The 14,337-nt window shown below is 35.3% G+C and overlaps 1 protein-coding gene across 8 annotated transcripts in view; it reads right to left on the reverse strand.

Annotated features, from left to right (window-relative positions):
• Positions 1 to 14,337, reverse strand: part of CTNNA2 (catenin alpha 2) — a 962,766-nt gene that overhangs the window by 28,057 nt on the left and 920,372 nt on the right. For 7 of the 8 annotated variants that reach the window (XM_006098480.1, XM_023762210.1, XM_023762214.1 and 4 more), the window contains one exon: positions 10,825 to 10,959. The exons of the other annotated variant lie outside the window; for it this stretch is intronic. In XM_006098480.1, coding sequence (XP_006098542.1) covers positions 10,825 to 10,959 — 135 coding nt within the window. The remainder of the gene's footprint in view (positions 1 to 10,824; positions 10,960 to 14,337) is intronic. 8 annotated transcript variants of the gene reach the window in all.

A 14,337-nucleotide genomic window follows, 5' to 3' on the forward strand; every position in this document is an offset into this window, starting at 1 on the left:
AATATCACATACATAGAAAGGGGGTCCACCTTCAAAACTGGAGAAAAATCAAACACAGCATGATTTCTACAGTCATAAGGTCCCCTGCACCGCTGCTCTGAGAGGTCAAGTTTAAGTGACTCAGTGATGCGAAGTAACCAGATATTTTTGTCACATGCAGTTCTGCTATAGTCACCTAGTTATACCTCTGAATCTATTTATTTTAATCAGCTAAGATGGAAAATTACTAAATTTACTAAAATAAATGGAAGGGGTGACATTGAAGAGCAGGCAGGTCCAGAAACCATCCACATCCAGAAGCCAGATCTCTCTCGCCATAGAAAATATTTTAGTAAAAATAAAGATTCAAAATAACAGCTGTAATTCATGGCATAATAAATGAGTGATGCCTAGTTGGCTGTTTCTGTATGCAGATGAAATTCCCAATTTGGAATTATTTCCTTCTGTTTTAAGTCAATATAGTTCTATTTCTGAACTATAACTCACTGTCACCCTTAACTCACTGAATAGATAGTGTATTTGGTAATCACAATTTAAAATTAAGCAAAATTGACAAATTAGAGAGTATTTTGAAACACAGAAGCTATAAAATTCAAACTAGTTACAGATTTGGCAACATTACTCTCATCTTTTACTTCAAAATGAATGCTAATGACATTTAAAGAATATCCTGAGAGAATTAAAGACAATCGAACAGAAAAAAAATATCTGGCTATGAGAAAAAGTTTCCTTATATTTGACCTTTTTGTACTAATATTATTAGAAAAACAATAATACTCTGTTTATATTTTCCTTATTCTATTTCCATTTTATTAATTCCAAGTCTAAATTCAACTTCTATATTTAACAGTTTTTGTTGCATGAGATTTACCAATTAATGGCCCTATAAAGTCTTATTGTCTTCCAGTTTTTACATATTGGATCACTGACTAGTTGGCCTACCCTTGTTCTTTTACACTTTATAATGAACCCATTTGGTTTTAAAAATTTCTTGATTTTTTGCCATTATACAGAATTTTTTTGCCATTATCATTATTTCTCTATTTCAAAATGATTATTTATTATAAACTTATTTGTATCATAGCACCTTTCATACAAAATTTAAAGGTCATTATTTTAAGAGTAATGATGCACTTCCTCATTTTCCATTAACCTTAAGATTTTTACTACCTAACAAAGAAGGTACCCTTCCCCCTATGTTAAGATATTAAAAAATGGAGTTAAACATTTTATTAAAACAAAGCGAACTGGAATTAGATTTTAATCTATTTCTTATTGATTATCTGTTGTTTATTTGGAAACTGGAGCCTGACTTCAGGAACCCAATGCAAAACTAGGCTGCATCAAAAGGATGCAGAGTGGTGAACTGTGCTGACTTTTTAGTATGATTGAATGTGATGTCTTTAGTTATATTAGTTAAATTAACAAAGCTTTCTTTGACAAAGAATGCAATGCTGGGATCAAATAATTTCTAACTATTCTTAGGATCTAGCTTCTTGACATTGTTTATGAAAACCAAGTTCTGCAATTGTGGGTTTGATGCATGCTTTTTATGGCATTACCTGAATGGATTAGTTCCCTCTTCAAGACAAGATATGAAGTAATTGCAAGATTTCAGTCAAGAGATCCCATTACTGAAGTCATGAGTATAACTAACTCTGACCAGAGAGATGTAGGGTTGATTTTGCATTTTTTGTTTGTTGAAAGCAAAGTGTTTTATTTTATTTCTTAGTGAAAAGGATTGAGAAAAGTCAGGTCGAATAATGTGTATACTCTGAAAGAATGACCTGCCTAGGTATTTACAAAGAAATTCACCATGGAAGACATAATCAGGCAGTGGCATTCAATTTGCTCAAAATGCTATTGAAGAGAAATTACAAGAGAGAATCCGATTTTGATAGCAACAGATTTGAATCAGGAGCTTTGAACCAGGAGCTCTGAGATAAAAAGATTATGTTTTGAGTTGGTTTTATGATACTCTCTCACATACAGACCCTTAGGTTTAAAAGAGTACATGGTTCTTAGGAGATGATGCTGACTGGAACTTCTCCAAGATATTATTATCTCATTTGCAAGACAGATTTGCAAAAGGAAATGGATGAAAGGGGTCAAGAGACAAGTTGTGCAGATTTGACAGAACATCTAGCCAGAGTTCCAGGAAGTCAAGTTCATTATCAGTAAGGCATCTGCACAGATGAAGGTAGTCAGAGAAAAGCAATCAAATAAGATATAGTATTAATAATGTGAGAAAAGATGAAAGTCTAAATTAAGAAAGCTTGTCTTCAAGAAAATAGGGTTGGTATAAAATATTTGAAATGCATTTATTATACAGAAGAAATATGACTGTTCAAAATTGAGTAAGACAATGTGTTCTGAAGCATAAAAGATATCTGAACCAAGAAAACGCCACATTGCCCATCCAGAAGTCATTCCTATTTGTAAGAGACATGGGCCATAGCATGGCACATATTTCTTTTCTAAGGGCTGTGATCAAAGCCATATTTCATAAATCATTTAAGTTAAACTGAAGAAAGCATTTGACAAAATAACATATAGGGGCAAAATGCAAATGATTGTCAGTTAAACACATTTTTACTTATAGAATATAGTAAACCAAGAAACACAGTGCATACACAGAGATAGCCATCAACACCCTGCTCTTCTGGCTGAGAATATTGAACAGTAAGATTAAAAAAAAAACTTTAAAAAACAACAACAAACAATAGACTACACAATCTAATAAAAGCACAATGAACAGCAAAAAATGTATCTTTTTCAGAAAAATTATTTGCTCCTAGAGATAAAGGTCTTTGAATGCCTTTACCCAACCAATATTTAGCACTATGCCTATTATGTAGTTGGAATGCAATAGAAATGCTGAATTCAGTGAATCAGAAAATATAATTATATAAACAATAAATAAATACAACTCTTTGAAGTTCTAATTGTCAGTTTGTCATTAGAACTTAGGATTCGTTTTTCATTAGAAAGTAGGAACATATGGAAACATTGATCTTTCTCTAGAAAAATATTCTCAAAATTTTATAAAACCTAGTACAGACTTTAAAAATTCTGTTTCTGCTTTGCCATGGGGGTCTCTTTCTTTTATTTTTCATTATCTGAGGTAATGAAAAATTGTGCAAAATCAAAATGAAATCCCCAGATAATACCTAGCTTATGGTTTTTTGTTGTTTTTTGTTTTTTTAAAATATATTTTATTGATTTTTTACAGAGAGGAAGGGAGAGGGATAGAGAGCCAGAAACATCGATGAGAGAGAAACATCGATCAGCTGCCTCTTGCACACCCCCTTCTGGGGATGTGCCCGCAACCAAGGTATATGCCCTTGACTGGAATCGAACCTGGGACCCTTCAGTCCGCAGGCCGACGCTCTATCTACTGAGTCAAACCGGTTAGGGCTTAGCTTATGGTTTTAAAGTTCATCTTTTATTTTTTATATCAAGTTGTTCACATGTTTTCTTTTTCTTCAACTGCCTTCAGTCCAGGAATTCTTGAGGCATCTCCAAGTAGGAACAACAACAACAAAAATCACAATGGATTTCTGTAACTAATTCAAAATAATGTATTTCTTGACTAAAGCTGACAAATTCAAATGTATATAGGAAAACCAGAAAGCAAGAACTGAATTACAGATACTATTTCTAAATAAAGGTATCCACTCAACACTTTAGATTCCCATAATTGGTTCAATTGAAGGGAACATGTATACTGGATTTGCCCTCACATATTCAAAACTAGTGGGGTTTTTTTTAAAAAAACAAAGGTGTGGGGGGGAAGTAGCCCCTATGACAGTACTACAGACATTGTTTAAAACATATTAATGGACATCTTTGAATAAAATATGACAATTACCACATTCAGACAGTATCTCAAAATTAGAATAATGGCCCTAGCCAGTTTGGCTCCGTGGAAAGAGCATCAATCTGTGGACTGAAGGGTCCAGGTTTCGATTCCGGTCAAGGGCACATGCCTGGGTTGTGGGCTTGATCCTCGGTGTGGGGCATGCAGGAGGCAGCCAATAATAATTCTCTCTCATCACTGATGTTTCTATCTCTCTCTCCCTTCCTCTCTGGCATAATTAAAAATATATTAAAAATTAGAATAATCTCTTATGAGAAAATGTTATAAGCCATTACTTCTTAAATAGGGTTGCCAGTGTTTCACAGATATTAAAATATATATCATTGTCCCTCATCTAGGCAAGGTATCTCTCATGTGTCTAATTTTCAAGTTTTCAAAAAATATTATCATTCATTGGCTGCCTCCTGCATGCCCCATAATTCTCAGAATATTAACTGAAATCTAAGGCATTAATTGCTAATAAATTAAGATGTAAATTACTTGCCTTCCTTCTTTTAACTAGAGGATTTTCAAAGCTTTATAAAACTTCTAAAACCCAAATGAATGAAAGTTCATTGACTGAATGACAGGTAATGGCATTGACATTTCTGAGGCAGAAATATCTGAGGCAAAAATGTCTTCTTAAAGCCACTAACTCTTTCTACTCTTACAAGTAATAAAGCCCTCAAACTAAAATAAAAACTCAGCCCATAAGTTCAGGTGATGCAATCCAATCAATCTACTGAGTAGATCCAAGTTAGGTCAATTCATCTACCCCTCCAGGTAAGATAAAGTAGAGTTATATGCTTGGTTCATGTCCTAGTTAGAGTCTGTTTTCTTATTTTCTGGGATGACAGCATCCTATATAATAAAGAGCTAATATGCTAATTAGACTGGACAGCAGAATGACCTTCCAGAACGTCCAGAGGGTGGGGGGCAGAGGGGCAGGTCCATGAGGCAGCCAGGGCTGTGAGGGTCGAGCCTTGAGCCCCTTGCATGAATTTCATGCATTGGGCCTCTAGTTCGAATATAAAGTATTCTAATTCAGTAAGACTGCCAACTGGTTTAATTCCATCAATGAATAACTGATGTTTTTCAATGAATAGAATGGATCACATTGGTAAGTGTCGGGTTCCTATCACTGAGTATTTAACTGAAAAGCCACCTCTTAGAGCAGTACACCATCCTCCCTTGCACAGAACTATTAAGGGAGACACCTACACAGGTGTGGTGCAATAGACAAAAGTTTTCAATGATAACTGACACCCAAAGAGGTTTTTACTTTTCTTCCAAAAATAATGCCTGGAGTTTGTTAAATGTCACTTTTATAACACTGGGACAATGAGTTTGCAGTGAAAAATCACCTAAGGCTTATTTTCTCTGAAGGTTTGAATAATTTGGACTACACAAAAATTAAAGACATATACACTGATAGGAATGTAACCAAGAAGAAATGATGCAGGAATCAGAATTAAATGGTTATAGTTTTCCTATCTTAACAGATTAGGGGGTAGGTTTTTGGGAGAAAGATTGAATTATACAACAACCCATCTTACTAGCAAAAATTGTGCCATTCTGCAAATGATAAGAAACTATTTGATCTTCTTATGGTTCTCCCTCTATCCACATTTGTAATCTGAACTTTGTTTTTATCTTACTCTTCAAATCTGGACTCTCCTACTCTTCCTTGATCAAATACTTAACAAATACTTAATGGCCTACCCTCTGAAAGATCTGGATAAAATTCTTTGGCACTGTAGTAAATCCCCTAAACACCTACCCCTCTGATAAAATGAGCACAAAAATGCATTCCAAACCCTAATTAAAATAGCTAGAAATTTAGATTTTTTTCCATTACTACTACACTTTGATCAGTAAAGATGATCAGAAGAAATAAAAAGGAGATTCTCAAAAAAGTTGCTTAAAGTACAGGTCTACATAACCAGGTACAATGCTTATTTCAAATGACTGTTTCATCTCAATTCAAAATACACATTTTATTGAGAAAAAACGGAACTTTTCAAATGGAATGCAACTTTCATCTCAACAAACCACAATTTTTACATTATATATATATATATATATATATATATATATGAAATTATACAACTAAATCTCACATTTTATTTTCCCTGAATTGTATTGGATTAGACATGTCATAGTTGTCAACCATTTGTTCTTGCTTTTTGCTTATTCATGGGGTAATGGAGTAAATGTCAAATCAAGTGTATCTCTTACATGTATATGTGTGCAGATCCACATATGTATCTTTGATTACATGCCAATGTTAGGGAAGATTTGAATATTATCAGTTTCTGTATTTTTCTGAATGTTTTTCATTTATTACCATAACTATTCATGTTGATTTTAGCTGAGTTTAATTTTTTTTAATGACATGAAATATAGGTGGTACAAATGACTGTAATTAACCCCTATTCTCCAATTTTCTCTTTACCAATTCAAATCCTATCAATGTCGCAAACTGTACTTGCTCGCCTTGTCAAAACTCTCTCCATAACTCAATTGAAATAGATTTACATTTGGAAAGGAGAGATTTAAAAGACAAAGAACAAAAGTGCACATTAGGGCATTTACTCAATCCCTCAGGAACAGGTTAGGACCCTATTCAATCAGCTTGAGGACTTAGGGAACTAACATTCCTCACTTCTAAGCTGTGTTTCTACATTTTGTTAGTATAAAAAATATATATGCAGCCTTGGGCAGTGTGACTCAGTTGGTTGAGCTTCATCCCATGCACTGCAGGGTTGCTGCTGGTTTGATTCCCAGTCAGGGCACATACCCAGGTTGCAGGTTCAATCCCTGGCCAGGGTGCATATGGGAGGCAACCATCGATGTTTCTCTCTCTCTCTCTCTCTCTCTCTCTCTCTCTCTCTCTCTCTCTATATATATATATATATATATATATATATATATACACACACACACACACACACACACACACACACACACACATACCCACCCCCTTCGTCTCTCTAATCAATAAAAACATATTTTTGAAAAAAAGGACATGCATATGCAATGAAATTTATTAAATTTCTAATATTTTCTTGTGGAGTTAGCTCTAAGTTATATTAAAGTCCCTCCATCTCTGATCTGAACTCCTGCCCAGAGCAGGCATATTGCTCTTATGTTCTGGCTTCATTGTTATAATGGGGCTCCTGTTGTATTTGAACTTTTTTTTTTCAAGTGGAATTTTTCAGTTTTATCAGAATGCTGATGTTCACCATTCTATGTTCTAAAATCCTACATCAGTGTTTCTAATCTTGTTCAGAATAATGAATAAAGTATAAGTCTTTGGGTAGGTAAAGATAATTGAAGGTTGTAGGTGGGTTTGATTTCTCCAGAACTTTGTGTACCTCTTTGTTTTTAAATGTAAAAGAACCCATTCAATCCTCTGAAACCTAGTCAACAAAAATTAATTAAAAACATGACAATCAAATATACAGGTAATTTCCATATCATGGCATTGGAACTTATTTGTATTCAAAATGTATTTACATACTTGAAACATTTTGGCTCAACTTTTCTCCCATGGTGAATATAATGCTGTCATGTTTAATAGCTCTTACCTGCTCGAAACAAATTTATGATATACTATGATTAAGTTTCTCTTTCCCTTGTTTTCTCTTCTTCCCTCTTTCATGCCACTTCCTTCCTTCCTTCCTTCCCTCTCTTTTTCTTCTTCTTTTAACATTTATTCTCCCAAAATGCATGTCAACTGGCTTAAGAGACTTAATAAGCAAACGCCAAACTAAGCAAACAAAGCCAGTTTATAAACTAAGAGACTGTTTTAATCTTCTGGCCTTTGTGTCCTCTGCTTTCACTTTAATATCTCTATCACTTTACTCTTTTTGTTGATGTTGATCCTCACCAGGGGACATTTTTCCATGGACTTTTTTAGAGAGAGTGGAAGGGAGGGAAAGAGACAGAGAGAAACGTTGATGTGAGAAAGGCACATTGATTAGTTGCCTCCCACATATGCCCCAACCAGGGCTGGGGATTGAGTCTACAACTAAGGTATGTGCCCTTGGCCGGAATCGAACCTGGGACCCTTCAGTCTGTGAGCTGACACTCTACCACTGAGTATACCAGCTAGGGCTATCACTCTACTCATTTTTAAATTATTTTTTCCTCTTTACTGTTACCCCTGAGCAACCCTGTTGAGCTGAATTGGCTCCCAAATGCATCTTCTACTTTGAGATGTAATAAGAATGGGACCATTTGGCTGTTGAGAAAGGTTTAAGCCAATGAATTTAAAAAGTTGGTCGCCAGCCAGAAAACTAATGGTGCTTCTTAGACAGCAGTTGTGTGAACGAGCATATGCCAGCATACATCCTAACTGCTTTATTTCTTTAGTTCCCCATCATGACTCATGAAGAGCATTTGCTCCCATTTCCACCCATGACCTATTGAATTTTCTAGAGCCAGTTCTCACACAAAAGAAAGATATAACAGAAGAGGCCTCTCCCAATGTCTACATAGAATCACATAAAACATCACATGCTAACATGGTATATTATTATGCACATGTACATTTTATATGTTCATCATGCCAGCAGAAGATTGAAAAAAAAACAGCTCTGAGTTTTGAAATTCAAATCATTTTCTTGGCAAAATGGAAATCACCTGTCCAAATCTTTTCTGTTTTAGGAGAAAGTTTGACTTCCAACAAATATATCTTCCTGGGGGGCTTTCATATATTTCAGAGAAGAAACCACAGCTTTGATCCCATGTATATAAACATAGGGGGAAAGCAAGAAAATGTTAACTATTTCTCTTTATTTATTATGAATTATACTATAGTTGTTTCTCCTTAAAACTATAGCAACTTTGTCATGCCAGATAACAAAATAAAATGGAGCCCAAAGCAGGAATGCACTTTCTTGGCAACATCATTGAAAGTTTGTCACATTCTTGATGCTTTCAAAACTTTGAAGGCAGTCATTTGTGGCTATTTTGCAAAATAAACATATTGACTTTTTTCTTCATTCGCCATTAGTGAAGGAAATGCAGAATAAGGTGGAGGCAGAAGTGGCAAAGACAGCAGACTACGGATGCAGGTATGGCACCAAATAGCAATGAAGCTTGAAAAAAATCATGAGGAGGCCAAGAGTGGGCCCATAACCAAACAATATATAGCAAACCCTTATAATGCATTTGACTCAGAATTATTATAAAGCTGTATAACATTCCTCTAATAGAAGCCTTCTCCCATGCAAGGATTTCTGTTCTTTGCCAATAAGACTCAAAGAAGGAAATGGGCTTCTCAACTCAAACACCTTTGCAAATGCCAACAGTGCAAGTGATAAAAGCGAATGATGGTTTGGACTACATCTCAATGAGGAAAAGACAATGGAAATGAAGCTCTGGAGGCAGTGATGAATCATGGGTACTGAGAGGATGATGGAGAGCAACTCTGCCAGGAAAATATTGTCCAGATGAAGCTGTGGAGTCTGAGATCCACAAAAGATGCTTTGTGCATCCATGTAAATAATAAGATTTGGAACGTGACAAATGAAAGCACACAAGGCAAGCTAAACAAAAAGTACTCAGTTCCACAGGTACTATATACAGATGGACATGACAGCTGAATGGTATGGGAAACTATACCATCGAGGCTGAAGAGAAGAAAGGAAGCAAGGGAGATGCAGTGTTTTGGTCAATTACTTCTTGGCAGAGAGGATTTTGGTAGTTACCAACTTGGCAGAAAGGGACACATTGCAAGACAGATTGCACTTGGTTGTTGAAGAATGTTGAAGCAGGATCATTTTGGAAAAACAAAGAGGTGACTATGCTTTGGAAAGAGGCACAAAATAGCCAATTTATTGGGCTCTAGGTGGGATTGCATGGACCAGGCTTTCCAGATGGCACCTCCATGCAAGCCAGATCAGCTCTTTTCCCAGCTATGTTTTCTGCAACTCAAGCAATATAGGAAATAAAACCTTTGGATTCAAGAATGATTTCTCCACATATTTTTATCAAAGGGTCAAATTGATGAATTTTTTTAAAAAAATGGCTTGGAGGGGGGGAATTGAGCTTTGTGACCAATGTGATTTTCGCAAGGCATTTCCTACGTTGATAAGGTTATGTTCCTGGTAATGCCACACTTCAAAAGGCAGCATCATGGTTGACTGGGAAAAGAACTAAAGGTGGTAGAACCACATTTCAGAACTGCAAATAGTTTAAAACCATAGATGGCAACTTTTGTTAAAAGAGGGACTGAGTGAGGGGGGAGAAGAAGCCAAGATGAAGAACCTCAACATATACATTTGAAAATCTTGCCAAGAAATCATGATCCCTCTATTTACTGAGCTTCTTATTTCTTTGCCTTTGATGAAATGAACCAGATACTTATATTTTCATGAGAAGAGAAACACTGGAGTGATTAAGTAAAAAAATATATAATTGTTAGTGTTTGAAAACTATGTTAGTTTTTGGCAACAGCACATCAACCTGTATTACATTCAAACATTGTGGCTTTAAGGGTTACTGAAAACCTAGTATGCATTGGAACCTGATGAATGAATTTCCATTGTTTTTATCATCTCTAACATGTGAACACAATCCACACATAGAGAGGCTGGCTCCTGAATGAAAATTACTTGGGTTAACAAAGGGATGTAGACTCACAATGAGTAAATATACCAAAGCCCCAAATAATTATAATAGTCACAGCTTGGCAATGAGTTTGCAGACTATGAAATTAGTTTCTTGTGAATAATGGAGATTTTACAAGGCTAGTATAAACACGGGGTAATTGGAAAATCAAATCGCTCTTTGTGAGTTATTGTAAGGTCTGGAATAATGGTGATAACATTTATTTTAAAACTACCTCCCTATGAATCACTGTAGTTTGGTGGTTTTTAGCAGTACTGTTGCCAAGAATTCTTGCCTGGAAGTACAACAGTGGGAACTGAAATCGTGAAGCCCAAGTCCCAGCTTACCCCTGACACAATGAGCTCTCCTCCCAGGTTCTGCACTTCCGCCTTCACCTTGCTGCAGATATTAAGCTGATGGCAATACAAGGCAATTCGTTGAAGGTAGGCTAATAAATCCTGCTTACACGCTGAATCAGGACACTATAAAACATTTAAAACAGTGATCTCAGTTAGTACGTCCTCTTCAGTTTCTAACACGATATATTATGAAAGCTGTGGTGAGAAGAAAAGGTTTCAGTGTCATATACTTTCATTATATCCATTTCATTTAGATACTTTCTATAGCATGTTAGGAATACCATGGCCAATAGTTTATAATAATTAGTTTGACTTTAACAAAATTCTACCAAGAGACTAGTAAAGGTCTTTCAGCAAGTCTTACTGGGACTTCTGAACATGTTTCTGGGTATTTTATCAGTTGTCTTCAAAACTGTTAAGAAACAAAATATTTTACCATTGTTATTCCTAGTGGCTCATTCAATGTTTACTCTGTGCAAGTTATTTTAATACAAACAACCAAAGCAACACATGCTAGAAGGAAATCACTCTGTGTGGCCATCTCTCTGTCATAGAAAAGGGTAGAGTTTCAATTCAATTAGTTGGAAGGGAATATCACTTGTTTCCTTTAGTTTTTTTTTAAGAAATGCTTCATTCACTAAAGAAAAAAACTATTACATCTTCGGGATCTTCCTATTTATCAAAGTTTAGCAACATAATAAACTTCCTTTAAGCAAAACACTGAGAAGCATCATGACCACTGTAAGAGAAACAGATCTGAGAGAGAATGAAGTTGATGCCAATTGAAACACTTATAAGAGAAACAACAGACCCCAAACTCTGGATGTGCCAGAGTCAACTATGACCAGGGATTTTGAATTCTCTTTGTGACTTAAACAGGTAGATGTCCATCGAATACACTGAGCTGAGATGAACACTTCCACAGACATATACATGGCTCCTAAGGCATTTTGGAGGCTCCAATGCCAGTGGCTATCCATCATTGAAATATATTCCTATTTCAAAAGTTCAGTTTGAGATTCTCCAGGCCATTCCATTGTTCTGGCCCAATTTGGCACTTGTAAAAAACATATAATCACAAGATCCTTGATGAAACATGGTAAGAAATAAACACCTACAGGCCACAGTGAAGTTATCTTATTTAGACTAAGAGTATGAGAAAAAGCACTCCAATTGTTTCCTTAAAGCTCCAGGAAAATAGTTCTTTCATTAGTACTGTGAAGCCAGTGGTTTTGACATAACCACTTATTGAATAAATGACAAAGGGGTCTCTTTCATACGTAACATTTACCATTGTAGCATTCCCCTCCCCTCCCACTAACTGTATTTATCAAGAAAGAAACCCACAGAGACAGTTTTTCAGCTTTCTAAAAGTACTTAATACTGTAATATTTATCCTACTCCAGAGACCCATCTACTGAAAGGAATTAACTTTAAAATGATATCTCCCTAGAGGGCTGACTAGTCTTTTGATACAAATACCTTGCAGCAAATTAAACTGAAAGTTCTATCTCAATGGAACAGTAATTAAAAATGCAACAGTCCGTAAAAAGTTTATATTGCGTGCATATCTCAAATCTTCATAAAAATATTTTCAGGCAAAATAAAGGCAATCAATTTATTCCTCAGTACTTCTCATTCTATTCTGTTATTTAAACTGAAGCATTTAAAACACAAATAAAGGCAAGATGAAACAAGAAAAATAAGTCTTACTCCATGGAAATAGGAGAATTCGAGAAAGAAATGTCCAATTTAGACAAAAAAAATGAGGGGGAAAATTGCAGGTTGCTTCACCACTGATGACAGTAAGAATGACACAAAAAGAGGGTTATGTTTACCTTCATCTGTCTCTTTTAAAGTCATCATTAAATAGCATTTAAATAATTTGTCACAATATCCAAAGGCATCTAGAATCCTGGGATTTGTGTGTCATTTCCCAGATACCAAAACTGTTTTGGACTATACTTCAAGGTGCAAAAATGCAAAATCAAAAACAAGAATCAAAATAAAAATATTGAACTCAATTAGCCTAAACATATTGAGAAATAGCTTTAGCCATTGAGATTCAGAATATAATGGAAAAGCCATCTAAACTTCATTCACTTTCACTCCCAGGAAGAAGTCTATCCAAATAAAACTATTTTAAGAACCACTCACCAATCTCTGCTCACTCCACTCATCCTCCCCCACCTCAACATTTGCAAGGGTGGGTGGGGGAGGGAGATATGGCATATTTTCTTGGTTGGTGCATTTTTGTTTGCATACATGCATGCACATTTTCAAGTAAGTTCATTGTCTCTCCTCTCTTTTACATGAACTTTCTGGGATACATATAGAGTTCTATAGAAAGCAGCTCAAATTATGATTCAAACTTCAGGAAGCCTGGCAGTTGATATTGCCCTGAAATTACCAATTGAGTAATGGTTTGGTCCTCAAGCCCTACAAATTTGAGGGGGTCTCAAATTATGATAATACTTAATGAATTATCGTCATTATTGTTTCTCAAAAATTCAAAAGCAAGCAAAAAACATTCCCTTGAATTAGCCGAGAGAATATATTGAGACAATAAAACAAAATGAGACAACATATTCACTTATTTTAAATATAATCTTAATAATTTAATAATGTATTTTTCTTAAAATATTTAAGAATCTAGGATGCTGAAGATTGTCAGTATTTAGAGGAACAGCCTAATATTAAGGGTTGGAGGAGGAAAACTATAACCATCAACCCCAAAATAATAGAAGACTAAGAAGCAATCCTGTATCTTTCTATGTCTCTAGAGAATGTCACTGTGTTGTAGTCTAGTAAGCAAATTCAAGTTCGTAATGTCTCCATGTAAATAATAGTTTATATAGTATTTCTATTTCAGAATTTTATATTTTAAAAGACATAATCCTTTTAAAATGGTTCAAACTGTAAGCCACTGTTACTTAAAGAAATAAGGATCAGTTTATCTGGCAAAGTCTATTGCCTAAAGTACCCTTACAGGAAATGGAACATTATTGCAACAAGACATATTTACAACAGGATTTTAGAGTTCCAATTCTAGCCAGGTAAAATGAAAAATGTGAAAAGGAAATCAACTCCAACATTCGAGGTGAGATTAAGAACCATTTAAATCTGTATCTTCTTTTGGTCTGAAAGCACAAAAGAGAATTTCATTTATCTCTGATGCTTCTGAGTCTGGATGAAAATGCAGCTAAAACCTGGAGGTTCTCGATTATGTGGATTAGTCTCATTTGTATGAGAGCGTAAATTATCATGAATTATGAAGAGCATCATTACAATGAGATCAGTGTTCTATAACAAGATGTAAACTTCTTTCATTTTCCTCTCCCTTGTTCAGTGTGACGGCATTTCTGAATGAGGGTGGCTGGGATACTCCCCGGCTCTCTGGGAGTTTTGTCTCCTATGTAGTGAGTGCTCTTCTCTCTCAAGGAACCACATAATTGAGAACCTCCAGATTTCAGCTGATCATAGGCCTTAGGAGTCCCTCCT

This window comes from Myotis lucifugus, unplaced genomic scaffold (assembly GCF_000147115.1).
Source record: "Myotis lucifugus unplaced genomic scaffold, Myoluc2.0 scaffold_237, whole genome shotgun sequence".
NCBI classification, from domain to species: Eukaryota; Metazoa; Chordata; class Mammalia; order Chiroptera; family Vespertilionidae; genus Myotis; species Myotis lucifugus.